This window comes from Schistocerca serialis, chromosome 5 (assembly GCF_023864345.2).
Source record: "Schistocerca serialis cubense isolate TAMUIC-IGC-003099 chromosome 5, iqSchSeri2.2, whole genome shotgun sequence".
Classification (NCBI taxonomy): domain Eukaryota; kingdom Metazoa; phylum Arthropoda; class Insecta; order Orthoptera; family Acrididae; genus Schistocerca; species Schistocerca serialis.
The window spans coordinates 307,534,596-307,555,207 of NC_064642.1; the positions used below are offsets into that span (position 1 = coordinate 307,534,596).

A 20,612-nucleotide genomic window follows, 5' to 3' on the forward strand; every position below is an offset into this window, starting at 1 on the left:
GTACATTTCTGATTCATGGTCATCTGCGTCAAAATAAATTTCCTTCAACTTTCTAGATCCCGGGAGTCATCAAAGATTAATTACTGATGAGTGAATCTCTTCCATGAACTCCGCATTTTCTCAATTTGCGTCACCGTTCGGTGTTGTGCAGTGTCTAGCGCACTAGACTCGCATTCGGAAGGATGGTTCAGATCGCCATCTGCAAGTCTAGAGTTAGGTTTTCCTTAATTTCTCGAAATTGCTTAAGGCAAACCAATGTCTGAGTCGCTTACATCTCTGACAATGGACCTCTTCTGCTGCAAGCTCTTTGCTTCCGTATTTTGGGAGAAAGTAATATGAACCAAAATAAGAAGTTGTAAACAAGAGCTCTGAAGTGCATAGCTTAAGAGCTATAAGCACGTGCTCATCTTTATTGCTGTGAAAAACATCTCTGAACAAGTGCTCTTAGCTCTTATGATGTGCATTTTAGAGCTCATAGACTTTTTTATTGTTTAGGTCCGCACTACCTCGTCCTAAAATACGGAAGGCAAAGACATAGTAGTAATAAGATGCCCACTGTCAGAGACTTTCGCTTATAACTTTCGAGTCGGTAGTTTCTGGACCAGGGTCGCACAGATTGATACATTTAACCTTCTAAATCATCTCTGAAAATTTGTAACATTACCAAGGGATCATCGTCTTTACTTTGCTTCCCGCAAGACGTGTCTGGGATTCCGCCTAGTGGCGTTCATTCTCTGGCTGCTGGTGGGCAGCGAGCAGCGATCAGTGTTTTGGGTCATCAGTGTGTACTGCGATCATTGGAAAAAGTGAAAAAGATTATATATGTGTATATATATATATATATATATATATATATATATATATATATACATATACATATATACATATATAGGGTGGTCCATTGATAGTGAACGGGCCAAATATCTCACGAAATACGCATCAAACGAAAAAGCTACAAAGAACGAAACTTGTCTAGCATTAAGGGGGAAACCAGATGGCGCTATGGTTGGCTCGCTAGATGGCACTGCCATAAGTCAAACGGATATCAACTGCGTTTTTAAAAATAGGAATCCCCATTTTTTTATTACATATTCGTGTAGTACGTAAAAAAAAATATGAATGTTTTAGTAGGACCATTTTTTCGGTTTGTGATAGATGGAGCTGTAATAGTCACAAACGTGGATGTACGTGGTATCACGTAACACTCCGCCAGTGCGGACGGTATTTGCTTCGTGATACATTACCTGTGTTAAAATGGACCGTTTACCAATTACGGAAAAGGTCGATATCGTGTTGATGTATGGCTATTGGGATCAAAATGCCTAACGGGCGTGTGCTCTGTATGCTGCTCGGTATCCTTTACGACATCATCCAAGTGTCCGGACCGTTCGCCCGATAGTTACGTTATTTAAGGAAACATGAAGTGTTCAACCACATCTGAAACGTCAGCCAAGACCTGCAACAAATGATGATGCCCAAGTAGGTGTTTCAGCTGCTGTCGCGGCTAATCCGCACATCAGTAGCAGACAAATTGCGCGAGAATCGGGAATCTAAAAAACGTCGGTGTTAAGAATGCTACATCAACATCGATTGCACCCGCACCATATTTCTGTGCACCAGGAATTGCATGGCGACGACTTTGAACGCCGTGTAGTTCTGCCAGTGGGCACAAGAGAAATTACGGGTCGATGACAGATTTTTTGCACGCCTTCTATTTAGCGACGAAGCGTCATTCACCAACAGCGGTAACGTAAGCCGGCACAATATTCACTACTGGGCAACGGGAAATCCACGATGGCTGCGACAAGTTTAACATCAGCGACCTTGGCAAGTTAATGTATGGTGCAGCATTATGGGAGGAAGGATAATTGGCCCCCATTTTATCGACGGCAATCTAAGTGGTGCAATGTATGCTGATTTCCTACGTAATGTTCTACCGATGTTACTACAAGACGTTTCACTGCATGACAGAATGGCGATGTACTTCCAACATGATGGATGTCCGGCACATAGCTGGCGTGCTGTTGAAGCGGTACTGAATAGCATATTGCATGACAGGTGGATTGGTCATCGAAGCACCATACCATGGCCCGCACGTTCACCGGATCTCACGTCCTCGGAGTTCTTTCTGTGGGAAAAGTTGAAGGATATTTGCTATCGTGATCCACCGACAACGCCTGACAACATGCGTCAGCGCATTGTCAATGCATGTGCGAACATTACGGAAGGCGAATTACTCGCTGTTGAGAGCAATGTCGTTACATATATTGCCAAATGCATTGAGGTTGACTATTTCAATAACGTGGTATTTACAGGTAATCATGCAGTAACAGCATGAGTTCTCAGAAATGATAAGTTTACAAAGGTGCATGTCTCACATTGGTACAACCGAAATAAAATGTTCAAACGTACCTACGTTCTGTATTTTAATTTAAAAATCCTACCTGTTACCAACTGTTCGTCTAAAATTGTGAACCATATGTTTATGACTATTACAGCGCCATATACCACAAAGCGAAAAAAGTGGTCCAACTAAGACGTTCATATTTCATTACCTACTACACGAATATGTAATAAAACAAGGAGGTTCCTATTTTGAAAAACGCAGTTGATATCCGTTTGACCTATGGCAGCGCCATCTAGTGGGGCAACCATAGCGGCATCTGGTTTCCCTCTTCCAGCTAGACAAGTTTCGTCTTTGTAGTTTTTTCATTTGACACTTATTTCGTGAAACATTTGGCCCAGTCACGATCTACGGACCACCGTATATATATATATATATATATATATATATATATATATATATATATATGAGAGAAAGAAAGAAAGGAAGAGAGGGATGGTAAGGGGAAAGAGATGGGGGAAAGGCAGGAAATACAACAATACTAAAGCCGAACTACAATTAGAATAAGAGAGCAGTAATCAAAAAACGAAGGCTGAAATACATGCGGTTCAGAAGAAGAATCACAGAAACTGTGTAATAGTAGTGTAGGTACATATGCAGAAACCGGAAAGAATAGAACTAAAAAATTAAAAAAATATGTGCAGTTCTAAAGCTTCGATTGCACACTGACCAACGCAGCGCGGCGTAACGGCATCAAGGAGGGGCTGACCCGCGCGGCAGTGGAAACAGACCGCAGCGCCACACTTCTAGGAAGACAGAATTCAGCGCCCCGTCAACGCTGACTTAACGATTCGCCCGTCGCTGGTCGGGCCCAGTTCGGTTGCAGACTTCGACAGCATCAGTACTGAGTAATAGGAAGACGATACTTAGGCTGCATTCTGCGAGTAGTAATAGTGGGAAGAGTAATTGCACGTATGAGGCACAGGAAGTCACCTCATTAGGATAAGTTATGCTTTTTTTTCTTTTTAGAAATAAATAATTCTGTTAATCTGAAAGTGTTATGTGCAGCTAATTTTGCCTTTCTTGTTTGTGTCGTTGCTATCTCCCACAGTAACCGACACAACAAAATCACCAATGGAGAGAAATCACACTATTTGCCTAGAATGCGTTTAAAACACGAATAATAAAAACGAATGGCCTAAAAATGCAAATTGTGAAAACAACAGATGTAATAACGAGAAGTCAGAAACAATTTTGCATGTCTGTAGTAAATAATGCGTATGTAGGTTTACACTAGTGAAGAGAAGACTGTGGAAGAATCCCAGAACCAAGGGTGGAGATGATAAACTGTTTCCGTATGTTTGTGATATTGATAATAATAGTGAGTAAGCTGCTGTCGTGGCCCGCCCCGTTGGCGGTGCGGTGTAACGCACGCCTTTCCGGGCGGGAAGGAGCGCCTGGTCCCCGGCACGAATGCGCCCGGCGGATTTGTGTCGAGATCCGGTAAACCGGCCAGTCTGTGGATGGTTCTTAGGCGGTTTTCCATCTGCCTCAGCGAATTCCGGCTGGTTCCCCTTATTCCGAATTAGTTACACTATGTCGGTGATTGCTAGGCAAACAAGTTGTCCACGTATGCGTACACTACCATTACTCTACCACGCAAACATAGGGGCTACACTTGTCTGGTGTGAGACGTTCCCTGGGGGCGTCCACCGGGGGCCGAACCGCACAATAACCCTGGGTTCGGTGTGGGGCGACGGAGGGCTGAAGTGGACTGCGGCAGTCGTCGTGGAGTTGTGGACCACTGCGGCTGCGGCGGGGACGGAGCCTCTCCGTCGTTTCTAGGTCCCCGGTTAATATACATTATAATACAATACAAGCTGTTGTCATATACCATAAGCGTTTCGAACCGGGTGTTGTGGGGACGGATAATATGAGTCAAACATGTGTCATGTCGAGGATTAGCTTTATATTTGGCTTTTATATTATCAAGAATATGTGTTCAATTATACTGCGCGATTGCTCTTTTAAAATACGATTTGAAGCAATTATTAGCGACGTCTCGACTCTGCAACATATTTTAAAAAAGAACTAATGATATGCAAAGACGGTTGACCTCCGATACAAGCTCTGTGATGTAATATAAATGATTATCAGTAGGTATTGTTGTTAGCGGACTTATTAAAGTGTACGGATGGGGCAATGATGTAGCCAGGACTGTGTGATTTAAAAGCGAGCGGCAGTTTTATAAATTAAGTAGAAATCAGGTGCCTGAAATTTGTTGATTAAAATTCTATTAGCTAATTAAATAGGGGAACTGGAAACATAATATACATCTGGAGCTCCAGATTTATCGAAGAACAAATGAATACTCAGTGTATACATGTTGAAGAAAGATAACTGGGAAATGAGTTTTCATTTGTAGCCTACAATGAGATAAATTAACAAAATATTTTTAACCAAAAATAATTTTGATTAAATATTAAACGTCGTTGTCCGTATAAAAGTTGAGACACATCTTTACAGATGGAACATGGATCTAAGGAAAATAATGGAGATATATTACACAAAGCATTTCGTATTGTGGAGAAAATCAGGAAAGTACTGTGCGCTCTGCAGATAACATGCCGGACGATCAGATGCTTTACTCAGCACACAATACGTCATGTATAGGAGGCGAACGAAGACAGTTCACAAGCGAAATCAATGGCTGAAAGACAACAGGCCAACAGCAGTGTCAATAAGTGACGAATAGGATTTATGAAACGAATAGTAACTAATAAGACGTCCATTTCGGAGTTAGAGATGAAAAACATGAGAAAAGCAGAGCGTCAGTCAATTCAGTAAACTATGTAAGACTACGGAACTGTCCCAAGCGCAGTCTCTCTACGCAGCCATGTCTACATTTCCGAGCACAAAAGAGAGAAATTATTTTGTAGAAATAATTCAAAAGCCAAGATCGGCTAAATACTGTTTGCTGGATAACCGGTTTCAACACACTAAAGGTGCCATCACCGGATCTGAATGTAGATTAACATTTACAATCCAAGTTCATCTACATTCAGATCCGGTGATGGCACCTTTAGTGTGTTGAAACCGGTTATCCAGTGAACAGTATTTAAGCGATCTTGGCTTTTGAATTATTTCTACAAAACAGTGATCGCCCCACTACGCACCATGTGTTCACTGCAAAATTATTTTGTACCTAACGTTAGACTCCATGTCCGAGGCAACGGTTGCAAGGTGAACATAAATAATTACTACAGCAATTTTTTTCTGTTTTTCTTCAAATGGTGTAACGGACACACAGTTTATTCAGAAGCTTATCGACGTTTGAGGAAACGTGGGAAAGGGTCAGGGAGGGAAGTTCCATCTAAATAAACCATCTCTAAGATCTGACCGGCCTCCAGACAGGCATATGACTGAATCTTGACAATGTGTAAATATTCCTGCCGTTAACTGGGATGTCAGACTACCAGTCTCGCAAACGTCGGAAATGGTTTCTAGATAAATCTGTTATAACGTAATCATTGAAAGTAGAAGGACCCGAAATAAAATTTATATTTACAGATTTGGAGATGGTTAGTTATTTTTATTGCCTCTAATGTCCTGTGCCATTAGTAATCTTGTCAGCGGCACTACAGCTCGACTAATACCACGAAATAAAAAGGAAGCGGGACCGATTTACATGAGGGAGACAAATATACGATCTCAGATGTCAAATAAAGCTCGATAAAACCTAAGGTGATTAGATTACCTCTACGACCAAACATATATCTTCATGTATTGTACACAAAGTATAGTAAATGGGTGCGCTGCTTTACTAATTCTAATAGTGTAGACAGTGCGAAAATGAGAACCTAAGAAGTGTTACTGGTAGACCGTTAGAGGTGTTGTTATATGAGGGAACGGCTTACTTTGAGATCGACCTGCAAATATGTACTCGCAGGGAAACAGTGGTACACAGAACGGAGTTTATGACACACCAACAGCCGATGAAAACAGTTTTACGAGTAATTGATGCTATCTCATTCATTATTAATGATGCTCCTATGGTTACGGTATTTTAAATACCTCTGATTTGTACAACCATAATAGTGTTGATGAATATACCGTTAGTGTGCATATTATAATGTTCAAAAAGAAAGAAAGGAACTTGCTACTAATTCTTCTACTAATACAGTGAAATCACAAAATATGTTCTGTTCAAAGTGTTTCTGTTTAGAAATCAGAGGTTACTGAAAGGTAAACATTCTAGGAACATTTTTCTTTCTCGCAATATCAAGTGAATTTTTAAAACATTTTTTCAACTGTGTTTTGTGGTCATTCCCACTTTTGAAGCTGTGCTCATTCCCACTTTTGAAGCTGCGAGACTGAGATTTTTTGAAGTTACTTATGAAGCAATTGAACATAGAGAGTGTGTGGAGTCGAACAAATAATGTAAGTGTACAACCTCCTTCACCATCCTAGTGTGTTTCTGTCAGTGTGTTGTAGTATGCATCGCCAAGTTGTCCCTCAAGAATCTACGGAACTCCTTTCTCATTTCAGGAAACACTGATTACTATTTATGTGCGAGAAGTTTTAATCAAACTCTTTTTGAAATTGTGCACGGCGGGTTACGCCAGTAAAATTACCTTCCTTTCTAATGGGCAAATGCTTAGAAAACGTGTGTATTACCACAAACAATGATGTATTAAAACTGTGCATCGCTCGTTAACGCATATTCGAGTGGCTTATCGATAGAACACCTATTTTAAATGAGTTACAAACAAAACCTGACGTCCGTCTCGTGCTCCACAAAGAATAGTATAAAATAACGGTTATTTCATGGACAAGCACCTGCGTATTGTACGATAATTTCTTTTGACGTTAATTGGTTCTGCATTTTCAGTCCACCACTCGGTAAATAACGTCAGTAAGTCTACAAGGGAATTCCATTACAATGTCCGCCATGCATAGGTTTTAGCAGAAAGAAAGAATCATAATAATCACAGGTATGTGCATGTATATTTCTAATTTCTACTCACAGAGTTAACGTTTCGTTACCACACGATCTCCTGTTTCACTTATACATGAAGTACACATTCATTTCTGATGTTCTCACTTCATTGTTCGTTACTCATATACGAAAATTTTGCGAATACGATTCATCATCCCTTTGACAACCAGGTCATCAACAACGAGCATAGACTCGGAATACTCAAAGCTGACGAAAAAACGGCGCTGTATCCTTCTCTAAGGAACTCAACGACATACGGAACAGCAAAAAATTGTAGTCAGAATCAGAAGGCTAACACTTGCGAGTAGCTAGTCCCAAGAAATTAGCAGAGACCACTATTTTAATCAAACTGCGCCAAAATTTAGTTTTTCCCCGATTCAGTACCTCTCATTAGTTCTTTGATTTACACATGTAATCTTTTGCATTCTTGTACAGCAGCACATTTTGAAAGCTTGCGGTTTCTTATTGGCTGAATTATTTAACTTATACTTTTACTTCTTCACAAGACTACACTCCAAATAAATAGCTTCCAAAAAGAGACGTCCCAACATTCAAATTTATTTACTAGCATATAATTACCGCAATCTACATTCAAATGAACGTGAGTGCTGTAGCGAGGTATCCCCAGACAAGACTCCATTAGCAAATCAACTATACCTTGACGAATTAGAATTTATCAACTTATACTCTATTTAACTCAAGCTGAGCTGTAAATTTCTTTTTTGTCACTTCGATATCCTCTCTATTTCAGCCATCGCCATTTACTTTGCTTCCCAAATCGCAAAACTCATCCACTACTTTCAGAGACTCATTTCCTAACCTAATTTCATCAGAACTATTTGATTTAATTCGACTTGGTTTCCACTGAGGTGACAGTAGTCACGGGATACCTCCTAACATCCTGTCGGACCTCCTTCAGTCCGCTGTAGTGCAGCCATTCGTCGTGGCATGGACTCAGCAAGTCGTTGGAAGTCTCCTGGAGAAATACTGAGCCGTCCATAATTGCGAAAGTATTGCTGGTACAGGATTTTGTGCAGGTACTGACTTCTCGATTACGTCTCATAAGTGTTCGATGGGTGACCAAATCATTCGCTCGAAATGTCCGGAATGTTTTTCAAACCAGTCGCGAACACTTGTGGCCTGGTGTCATGCCGTATTGTCATCCATAAACAGGAAGTCCACAAACAGCTGTAAATGGTGTGCAAGTAGCCGAACATAACCATTTACAGTCAATCATTAGTTCAATTTGACTAAAGTACCCGATCGATTCCATTTAAACACAGCCCACGCCATCATGGAGCAATCACCAGCTTGCACATCGCTTTGTTTACAACTTGGGCCCATGGCTTCGTGGGGTGAGTGCCACAACCGGATCCTACCTTTAACTCTTAAATTCTGAAATCGGGCCTCGTCTAATCAGGTCATGGCTTTGCAGTAGTCTATAGTACAACCGATATGGTGACGAGCGCAGGAAAGGCGCTGCAGGCGATGTCATTCTGTTTCAAAGGCACTCGCGTCAGTCGTCTGCTGCCATAGCCCATTAACGCCAAATTTCGGCGCAGTGTCCTACCGAATACGTTCGTCGTACGTCCCACGTTGGTTTCCGCAGTTATTTGTTTGTCTGTTAGTACTGACAACTCTACGCAAACGTCGTTGCTCGCTGTCGTTAAATGAAGGCTGTCGGGCACTGCGTTGTCCCTGGTGAGAGGTTATGGCCTGAAATTTGGCATTATAGCACATTTTTGACACCGTGAATCTCAGAATATTCAATTCGCTAACTATTTTCGAAATTACACGTCCCACTCGTCTAGCTCCAACTACTATTCCGAATTCAAAGTTTGTTAATTCGCGTCGAGTGGCCATAACGAAGTCAGAAACCTTTTCACAAGAATGGCCTGAGTAGAAATGACAGTTCCGCCAATGCATTACCCTTTCATGCCTTGTGTACGCGATACCATCGTACAGTCTGGAACCGCAAGACCGCTACGGTCGCAGGTTCGAATCCTGCCTCGGGCATGGATGTTTGTGATGTCCTTAGGTTAGTTAGGTTTAACTAGTTCTAAGTTCTAGGGGACTAATGACCTCAGCAGTTGAGTCCCATAGTGCTCAGAGCCATTTGATACCATCGTAATTTGTATATCAACATACCTCTATTCCGTAACCTTTATCATTCAGTGTAATTATCCTAGTTTTACTTGTGTTGATCTTGTTATCTTGATCTTATAATCTTTTCTCGGAACATTTTCTCTTCTGTGCTAATCCATCGAGCACAGTGACACAGCAGCAGGACTTGGAATAATGGTGACTGGACCCAACATCTGTAATATGACACAAAGTCGCTTATTCAAAACACGCTACCAGTTTCGACGACTAAAAGAGTCATCTTCAGGTCCCAAGAGTAATCTGCCATCAACGTACAAATCACAATGGCAAGGGCCAACGGAGTCATCAGATGGAAACGGTATGACTTATTATGTTACGCCAGCGTGTGCAAACTACAAACTCCAGTGCAGCTCGGCCAAAATCAACTGGATTCCGTATTTTCTTAGCAGTAACAGGCCCACCCGTTGGTCTATGGCACTGTGGTTCGCACGTTTATGGCAGATTAAGCTTGGGGCCTGAAGATGAAGCTTTTTGGCGTCAAAACTGGTAGCGTGTTTTGAATAAACAACGTTGTATTACAATACAGCAACTGGTTTCAATTGTCATTATTAAAGTCTCTGTTCTATTCTTCATAAAAGAAAATAGTTGCCTGCGTCGAAATGAAAGCTTCCGGAGAAATGACCATCACGACAGGCATCCCCAAGTGTCCGTGCTGTCCCCTGTTCTCTTTGAACATCTCCGTCGACGAAGCTGGTGGTCGCAGCACAGCTGCATACAGCTTTCGACTGCCAGCACTGCTGCCAACCGCTGTCACCTAAAAGCAGATTGCCTAATAGTCGGCAGTCATTAGGGAGTGGGGGGTCAGTATTCGCGCCTGGCGCGTGAATGAGCGGCCCAAACTTGGCTCGCCAGGTGATTGATTGCGTCCTCAGCGTCTCTGAATGGCGTCTGCAGCGGCGGCCCGCGGCAGCGGCGAGCGCCTGATGCCCGTCAACAGGTTGATCCGCGCCCGCCCCTTCCTTACGCCGGCGGGCCGGCGGCTGGCGACTGATTTAAAGTCCCGCGCGGCGGCGCGCTGTTTTTAGAATGATGTGTGCGGTTACTCAGCGTGCTCTCGCGGCTAAACAAACACGCGATGGCGGCGCCGTCTATTTTAAAAACGTCGATAGCTAAAGCGGGGCCTGTACCGCGGATATAACATACCGCTCTGTCACACGGCCTGCGCCTCTTCGCGGCGGCCGACAACCGGCTGCTAGCGGGTGCTCCGCGCTATCCGAGCTCCGCGCTACGACCCAAATTTGTTTCGATTATATACGGCTGCAAACCGAAGCAAGGGTAGCACCTGTTAGAAACGAATATTCAGATAAAAAGTCACAGTTCGCGCATGGTTTGGTTCACTATTATCGCCTTCATTCGTCGAACGAGAGCATCTTCGAGAACATTTGATAAAGTTAGTCGCTAAAAGTCAACCTATTTCACGGTAATTTGTAATAATTATCTCGTGAAATGTTCAAGGCATCGCTCGGTATCACAGTCGAACACAAAGTGTAGTTACGAATAGTGTGGCGGTAATGGTCCGGCAGTAGCGGGTAGGGCAAGCAGTTAAGCGAAGCGTAATAGTGTCTCCGGTTTATGAATTATACTCCAGTGGAAAAGTGTAGAACAAGCTCCGATTTAATGTAAAGTAAGAAAATGTGAATCACAGGCAATTGAAAAGTAAATTAGAAACATACCACATTACCCACTCTTTTTACAAATTATCTCGCTACAGAGTGATATTGGACACCCTAATCCCCCCACCCCCCGCCCCCATCTTCCTCACCCGCCAATGAAATCTAGGTTTACGTTAGGTTTAGAAGGTGGTAATTTTATGGAAGGTGGTAATTTGTTTGTGAGTTGGAGAATGTGAATGTCACATAAAGGTTACGATAACAGTTATCTATAAACCACTCTAATCTATACTTTCGCGACATATTTAACCCGATTTACCGTATTTTCGTCATAAAACTAAAGGTACGAGATGAATTCAGGAAATCCATATTAGATAATGTAAAAGTCTGCGAACAGTAGGTAGATGCATATTACACTAATATATTGTACATAACCACGAGAGTTTCACGTGTGATCCACTACTTTTACCAACTACTTGGATATCTAGTTTCGAGGATTGAAAAGATCTGTTACTTACATGGAAACCAACAATGTTCGTTGTATAACAGAAAGACTGGATTCAGTATATACAAACGAACTCAGCAGTACATAAGAAAATTGCAGCACTACTGTTTAGATGGGATGTATGTGCAAACATACGGAAAAGCGACAACTTTGACAACCATGTGAAGTTAGTGGCTGTGGGGCCGGTGGTGCAAGCAGTAAAGCGAAACCTACTATTATCTACTTTGTCTAGGTTCATAGCCGGCCGCTGGTGGCCGAGCGTTTCTAGGCGCTACAGTCTGGAACCGCGCGACCGCTACGGTCGCAGGTTCGAATCCTGCCTCGGGCATGGATGTGTGTGTTGTCCTTAGGTTAGTTAGGTTTAAGTAGTTCTAAGTTCTAGGGGACTTATGACCTAAGCAGTTGAGTCCCATAGTGCTCAGAGCCATTTGAACCATTTTTCTAGGTTCATAGTCGGATCATGTACTCCGACGGAAAGGTACTCAACATCTTTCACCTAAGACAAAGTTAGTCGCTAAAAGTCAACCTATTTCACGGTAAGTATGCACTCTTTTCGCAAATCATCTGAAGAACTAGATCCAGAGATTAAAAGGTTCCGTTAGCTACATTCCAAGAAGCAGTTTTCATTGTAAATCTGCAAGACAAATACTGACGTAATGCAACGAGGTCTCAATATTTACAGATGAGAGAGAAACTACTTCCTCTGAAGTATACCAATAGGCCTAAAAGCAAACAAATACTAAACTACCAATAGCAGGCAAACATGAGTTATTTAATATAACTACGGAAGCAGCACAATGTTTTTCTTCAAAATAGGAGTTTTCTTTTTTATTTGGTTAAATTTAGCATCGTTCAATGTTCTCCTATGGACCACGATGAACGTCGAATGGATGAATCAAAATATATAAATATATACTTCGTCGCACAACATTAAACATGGCTTTTCATCCCCCAGCAGTTTTCAGCACTTGTAACTCTATCGAAAACAGACTATCCCTCCCAAAGCGTCAACCATAGTTCCCAAATAATGCAATAGGATTTTGAAATTTCCGCATAATTTCAGTGATATTTGGTTTGTAAATACGAAAGTTAATCTAATGTTTTGCGGTTACCAACATAGATACAGTCCAGATACTAGGAGAAAATTAAGTCCGATAACTCCTCAGGGACGTAACATGCTACAAACGTTGCTCAGAAAGGAAAGCTCACATTTTAGTCGTCAAATTCGCAAGGATCGTGCTGTTGTGTTACCTGGTGCGGTAGCAAAACGACGCAGGATTACTTTATTTCAAGTTAGTTAACCTAATTTGAGTGAGAGAGGTGCCTCGTTATATTTTGAGAATGTAACAACGCAAAGTAACTAACAACGGCAGCCTTCAAGTAGCAAATGACGTAAGGTGTGAATAAATGAAGTATACTTGCATGTAACAAAGACAGAAATGCCGGTATAGAATTAACTTCATTTCTATGCAAAATAAGAGAAAAATAATGAGGACCAATTTTGGCGTAGTACTCCTAGCTGCAGCTCATGGATACTGGAGAATCGGTCAATCAAGTAGGTTGTTTCATCTAACAGATGAATACTATTTATTCGGTAGCTTTAAAAAATTCAAACCACGGAGTTTCACACATGAAGAGGGACACTGTCGCCAATAAATCCTGCACTTTTAGAACAATCTTGTGCGGTAGTGTTGGCTAAATTGCGAGGGAAGGAAAATACGTGAAGAACGCACCTGCTGCGAAAGGAGAGGTACTGAGATATATTTGTAGCAGCGAATCAAGCGATGGTTTATAATTTGATGCAGCCAGAAGTGATATACGACAAAAGAAAGTAACCCAGGAATAAATATATTTTGTACAAAAAGCATAAGGGGCTTAAGCAGCGATGTGTTGTTAACCGTTAGCGTACTGTAAAGCAAGCAACGGGACAAAATTCGTCATCCCAAAAGCGACATACATATTACCCATGAAAATGAAGAGACTGGATTGATTAGGAAATTATGGAATGACAAACAATGACAGTAAAAATGAGAAGTCACAATGTACTGCGCAGAGAAGGAGGAAGGGGACAAAGAAGAAATATAGCATTAAATAAGTTTGTGGTAACTGCCAGTAGCGCTTTCTAGCAGTGATATAAGAGGCATCAGAAATCAGTAACGAACGCGTTACATCAGTTTTGCAACGGAAAGATGTTCACTGACATGTTTACTTCACTTCCCAATAGCTGTGATAGACTGCATTAAAAACTACAAAATAAATTTGAAGCATTAGTTTAGGATAGAAGACAAGGTAACTATTGGTGGCCAAACTAAGAGCTCTTCTTTGCCTACGGAACGTTGAAATAATTTACTAGAACCGGATGACGTTTTCGACAACAGGCAAACTATAGAGAAAAAAAAGAGAGAAAATGTGTGTCCACCTGTCGAAATATGTGCGGTTGTCCAGGGCCTTACTAGTCTGTTTTCTCGTAAATAATTTCTTTTTTATTTTGGTGAAAATACTTTTTACGTGGGTATCGAGGAAGTAGTGGTTGGATATATATTTCATTCGAGTGAATAATCATTGGACAGTTGCAAAGAAGAAGGCTGGCGACGGATGGGAGCTTGTCTTAAGAGCAGTGGCGAGATGTGAGGCACGCGGCCGCTGTGTGAGGCGCGTGCCGCGTGACGAGCGCGTGTCTGGCAGCGGTTTCGCCTCTGCACTGCTGGACGCTGACCCGGAGGTACAGCCTGGCTGCCGGCTGCGAGAAACGCAGCGAACGCACGTCGCACGCACTCTGCCACCCTTCCTCAACGCCTCCGTGGCAGCATCTCCTATCAGAGCCGAGAAGGAGCAAATTCGTTCGTTACGGAACTCCTAACCTGGTGGTCACATCCAGAAATACACGGTTCAGACCTGGACGAGAAGGAATTAAGTTGGACTAGTGACGGTGGTGGGGTCACATGGCCATCGGTGACAGCTGACAATTACATTTTTGCTCGTGTTTTTGTTATAGGAACGAATTATACAAACAAGAAAACTAAAGAAGGGACGAAATGTTTACTCGCATTTTAGCATTGTGAATGCACGTTGCGAAAGAATGCAGCAGCAGTTAGAATTAAGACCACAGCGCCACTCTAACGAGCTGCAACGAATTAACCGCGAAATCCTTTCGATAGAATCCCACTCCCGGAACCAGTGTGTCTAAAGTTTTCTCGATGTGTTACCGCAGCTTGATCTAAAATGCTCCAACGCTTTCCTTACTACTTTGGCGCACCGACGAATAACACTCGCCACTGCGACGTACGCTGCAAGCAATAACGACCTAAACGCCAGAGTATTTGACACCAAGCTCAAATGCAAGACGCTAGATGTGTACACACTGTGTCCTCTCGATAGGCACTTGTACGAGTGAGCCAAACGTCGGCGTACGTCTCCACGCCAAGACGCGGGCACAAATCCAAAAACTGGTTCCGCCCTCACAAGGCTGCGAACAAAATTCGCTGCACTTCACTGTCCTTTTTCGAGTCAGATGGTGTTACAGCGATCGTATAGCGGAGCACTTCGAATATATTGGAAATGTTAGAAATGACACCGCGTAACACCGAAAGCTGCAGTTAAAAGTATTCATTAATAAGACACCGGTAACAGTCAGAAACCATTTTCACTTTCTGCTTGGCTTAACACCAAGAACTGCATTGAAATAAAATGGTGTTTGAAAAGCATCACAATATTTTAAAAAATGTCACGTGGAAACTGCGTATTTACTGCCTTGACAGTTTCAAGTTGAATTTTTTGACATTACGCTTCTTTTTATTAGTCTAGTGTAACTCTTGGAGTTAAGTCAAGATGGAAAATGATCTCTGACCACCAGCTACGATATTTTGGCGCAGTCTCCTGGTCATTGCAAGTGTATGCACCTGAATATGTCCATACGATTATGTGCAGAAATGTCGTAGAAGGCAGTCACTGACATGCGGCAGTTCGCCCGAAATGTGGAACAAAAATGTTTTGTATCTGAAATATTGCCAAGGTCGTGTGGTGGCTAGGAGTTTGTTGAGGGACTGTGAGAAGCGACGTATCATCTCGACCGGAACACAAGCGGCAATCGATAGCAGAGGCGTACACCGACGGTCGTAAACTCTGGACCGAGAGGTGCTGCAGAACGTCGCTACGCCGGTAGCGCCTACGATAGGGAGACAGCCTCGCACGCACTCGGGCACACGGGCGCGCACGTACGTCGGGTAGACGGAGGCTGTGGTTCTTTACCTGGCATCCCCCGGCTCCTCCGCCCCACTCCTGCGGGGGCGTTGTTCCTGCCTCGGCTTGAGGACAGGGGTCAGCCCCCATTTCTCGATGAACTCGATGCGGGAAATCTTGGCGTGTGGCGGTTACGAGAGGGGGCGTCCGGTCCCCCTCCCGGGCCCCATCGCGTGCTCCCAAGATGGCGCACTTTGCACTGCAGCAGCCGCGGCAGCCGCAGTGTGACGGGTCGGGCGGGCGCGGGGTCGCGCGTCGAGATCGGCCCGAGGCGACTGTGCAGCGCGCCCGCCTCCGGTCGCCGGCGCCGGCGCCGCCTCCACTGCTGCTGCTGCCCGCCCCCGCTGCTGCTGCTGCCTCTGCTGCTGCGGCCGCCGACGGCCCGGCGCGGCTGGCCTGGTGCTCGCTGCTCGCGGACCGCGCCACCACCTCAGCTCACCGCACCGACAACCGATCGCGACCGGACCGTCCGCCGCGCCGCGCCTCACTCGCCGGCCCGCCGTTCGCGGCGCCACCGCCGCCCGCCAGAGCGCGCGCTCGGCAGCAGGCTGCGCACGCGGCGCGCCACTGCTGCCAACCTCTCCGCCGATCGCCTACGTGCACGTGTCCCGAGCACACGCGTGCACCTCGCAGCTGCACTCCACCCCGCACCAAACGCGACACCACCACAAATCTTCACAATCCCCCAACAAAAACGAGCCGCTGCCGCTCACCCCTTCCTCTCTCCCTTCTTCACTCACACGAACACGACGCCTCGCAATCCTTCACTCGATCGACAAACCGCACAATAAAACCACTTCCGATGCTCGAAGAATCTAAAACACACCACCGAGTAAGCACTCTCGCCCACTCGTGCAGCAAAATCGCGGGAGGTGACAATTCTACCGCGAGAGATTTGGTAGCCGTGCTACCGGCGTCGCCATCATTGATCAGAGGGGAAGTAGCCGTTAGGATGCACTCTGAACTCTAAAAAGCAATCGATAGCCCGTGCAGACGGAGTGCGGGGAGGCGGAGCAGATGATCGGGCCGTGAGGCGAGGCGAGGTTCGCGTGCGATCGCAGCTGTAGCCGTGCCATTACGGCTGGATCAATAGCGCGTGGCGTGGCGTGGCACTCCTTCCAACAGGTAGTTGAGCAGAGCACAGGAGTACGTATGGTCCGCGCCGCGCTGCGCACGCCGGAGCCCGCGCCACGGTAATGTTGTGCTGCCGCCGCCTCTCGCATGCTTCTTCCATCTGCCGCCGAGAGGACTCCGGCAGACACCGGCTGCTGCCACGTTCCCGTGCATCGCCGCGCCAAACTGCTTGCTGCCGTCACAAATAATCCCATTTGTTATTGTGTGTGCCACGGAAATTTACTGTGGGTAGCCGTGACGCTTTGGTGTTGCTGCAGCTTTCGTTGTTTGTGCGTTTTCACCGTCTGTGACACAATATTTTTCGAAAGTGCTGCGATTTGAGAAGCGTCATGTTTTTTCTGCTAAGAGCTGATGTTAAGTAATTCATCATTCGCTACACAGCACAGTCATCAGATCTGAAGATATCTGCAGGTGAACTGACCGTCGAAACAGGCTGTAGGAAAAGATTTGTCAGCTGTTCTTGACAATTAAAACATGACTTTTTTCAAATCGTGTGACACATCTACCATAAATGGCACATCTACTTCAAATTGACATAATTCCCTTCTAGATTTGAGAAGTCAAGGGGTGGATCCATAGGACAGATAATTCTAGCTGTAGCAAATATATTCAGAACTGTATAATCACAGTATGAAGTAATTTTAAGGGGGGTAGGACGTCAAACGGTCCGACTTGGAGCAGGAGAGGCATCTCAGGACATTTTAATTTCCAGTGTCTATACTTTTACAAATAAATTCATAAAACTTTGTCAGAATCACCAGGAAGCATTCAGGATTCACACGCATTGCAGTGGACGTTCTAAAACATAACAAAATAAATTTTTTTACGTGCGAAATTTCATCATTTCTTCACTTACTAATGGCTGCATTTGTTGCGATAGGTACACTTTTCTTCATAAGTTAGAGAGATTCTTCGGTGAATTTTGCACAGCATACATACCATACTCACAGGTGTATGAAACTCTAGAATTTATTTAATTTATGAAAAAACGAATGAACTGTTATATTTTAAACTTCATGTTTAGAAAAAACACAAATTCTACAGTTAATTACCTCAATTTTTACCACAGTCTTTAATAGATTTGGAAAATTCTAGAGTTTCATTCACCTTTAAGTATGGTTTGTATGCTGTGCAACATTCATCGAAGAATCTCTGTTACTTATGAATGAAAGCGTATCTATAGCAACAAATGCTGCCATTAGTAAGTGAAAAAACTCATGAAATTTCACATGTAAAGAAAATTATTACGTTATGTTTTCGAATTTCCACTGCTATGAGTGTGAATTCTGCATCCTTCCTGGCCATGCTGACAAAGTTTTCTGAATTTACTTGTAAAAGTATAGACAGTGGAAATTAAAATGTCCTGTGGTGCCTCTCCTGCTCCAAGTCGGCCCGCTTGGCGTCCTACCCCCATTAATACAATTTGTGTTATTCAACCTGCATCAGATAACGATAAAAGACGTTTACTTCGAAGCAGTACTAAATAAATAAATAATTCCCCGCCTCCGTTACGTAATCTCTTAGGTTCCTAGGCTCCTTCGCACCTTAACACTGCTTTTCGACATCACAGACAATTCTGTTATTACGTGTGCTGTAAAACGTCGCTGCGGACAACCTTCCGCATTAGTCTTCCTACATGTTACCTATAATGGGCACACAAATGAAAACAGGACAGGTGGAGGAAAGTAAGTAAAGTTTATTATTTCAAGAGTAATGGCGACAACTTTTAAAACATTTATCCCGCTGCGAGAGAAGACGGTCAATGCTTTCATGGAAAAATATTTGCGGTTGCATACGGAACCATGATTGAATCCATCTCTTCGTCCGGAACAAATCGACGGCTGCTAATCTCTTTTTTCAGTATTCCAAAAATGTGGAAATCACACGTGAGGGATTAGGTCTACATGGAGAATGTGTAACGAACTTCCAAACGAAACTTTCGCAGGTACTCGAAACCACATCGTTCTGTAGCAGGACAATGCCTACCCACATTGCTGTCAAGGTTGTTTCGACTAACTGTAGATGCTTCGCTGGGTAGCCCTTACACATCCTGCTTAAAGTCCCTATCTCTCTCCACATGATTTCCATATTTTTGAAGTCCTGAACAAAGACATCCCAGGCTGGCGTTTTTTCGGATGAAGAGATGCCCACATGGGTACATTCAATGAAACCTCAAACATTTTTCCATGAAGGCATTGATCATCTTGTTTCACAATGAGACAAATGTATTAACAGTTATGACGATTATTTTCACAATAATAAACAGTTTTCTTACCTTTTTTCCATCTGTCTCATTTTCATTTGACCACCCTTTGTACCATGACACATCTGCATTTAGCAAAAAGCGAGTACCGGTAACCTGCTCTGGTTGGACGAAATTTTTTTTTGTGAGACTATTTTTAATGACAAAGAAACAAAATTGTTCCCGTATGTACCATAAATATTTAGGATATCAGACTACCAACAGAAATTTCTTTTTTCTTTTTTCATGTGATTTCTTGTATACACTAACGACATAAACTTTGAACACTGATTCTAACGTGAAGCAGTACAAATGTGATCATTCTGCAGCCGTTATAGTTCCATAATAAAAGCCAAAACTTAACCGGGAATTTTCTAGAGTATCTCCTTCTCCTTTATTGTCAGTTTCATAATTTCTTCTCTCCATTGTCAAACGAATATGAAGTGAAATTCAGTGTGGATGTTGTAACTCGGCGGATACACCATCAAGCGACGACTGGGTCAGTGTCAAATTCATTAAACAAATTACAACACGAAACCATTCCAACATTGATTCTTGAATCACGGAAAATATCGAAACATATGTGGGCTACAAAATAACGATGAAATGTCAAGGAAAACTTGTTGTTAACAGTTGTCCCAAATATAAGAAATCGGCAACAGGAAAAGTAATTTATTAATACATTGTTACGTTCTGATAGAAAGATTTCAAGGTTATAAATTAGACTGGATATTCTTTTCGTCCTACAGACCCATTTTAACAAGCCCTTGCTGATATAGAAGGGCATACAATGTATTTTTTTAAATATGATAATGTCTTTTCTACAGATCCAAAATGAAATGGTCGTCATTGATGTTGAATATGACAAAACATGTTATACATATTTTTATTTAGGAGAGACTAATAAATTTATCACTAAACACGTAAATGTACAAAACACTTACGTGCATATCATAATTTTTAGGCTGTCGTAACCATTTATCGTCAAACAGAAAATCAGTTTAGAACACTCACATACATTGATCACATTGCCTGACTGAAGATGTGCAGAAATCAGATTTTACGTAACACCCAGTTCATTTGATATATTAATATTATACAGATGTACTGGTACTGCTAAGAAATTCACCAGTGGAGTAGATTAGGTTTTCCATTAATAAACCGCTTAGGTTCCTCTCCGACTGAATTTTATTACAAGTTTAACTTTTTATGGCTGCAGGCAAGCTATTGAAAATATGTGTTCCTGAAAAATGGGTACCTTTCTGCACCGAAGTAAGTGACTTTAAATATTTATGAAGGTTATTCTTATGTCCAGAACTGATTCCATGAACAGTTGATATGGGAAAGAGATATATTATTTGCGACAGATTTCTTTA

General features: G+C 43.0%; 1 protein-coding gene across 1 annotated transcript in view; it reads right to left on the minus strand.

Moving 5' to 3' along the window:
- LOC126481917 (potassium voltage-gated channel protein Shaker) overlaps positions 1-16,783 on the minus strand; it is a 1,005,443-nt gene extending 988,660 nt beyond the window's left edge. Inside the window, exons 1-4 of the mRNA XM_050105876.1 lie at positions 16,772-16,783; positions 16,349-16,453; positions 16,054-16,266; positions 15,870-15,976 (exon numbers count right to left, since the gene is read on the minus strand). Coding sequence (XP_049961833.1) covers positions 15,870-15,976; positions 16,054-16,266; positions 16,349-16,453; positions 16,772-16,783 — 437 coding nt within the window. The remainder of the gene's footprint in view (positions 1-15,869; positions 15,977-16,053; positions 16,267-16,348; positions 16,454-16,771) is intronic.
- Positions 16,784-20,612: the final 3,829 nt, after the last annotated feature.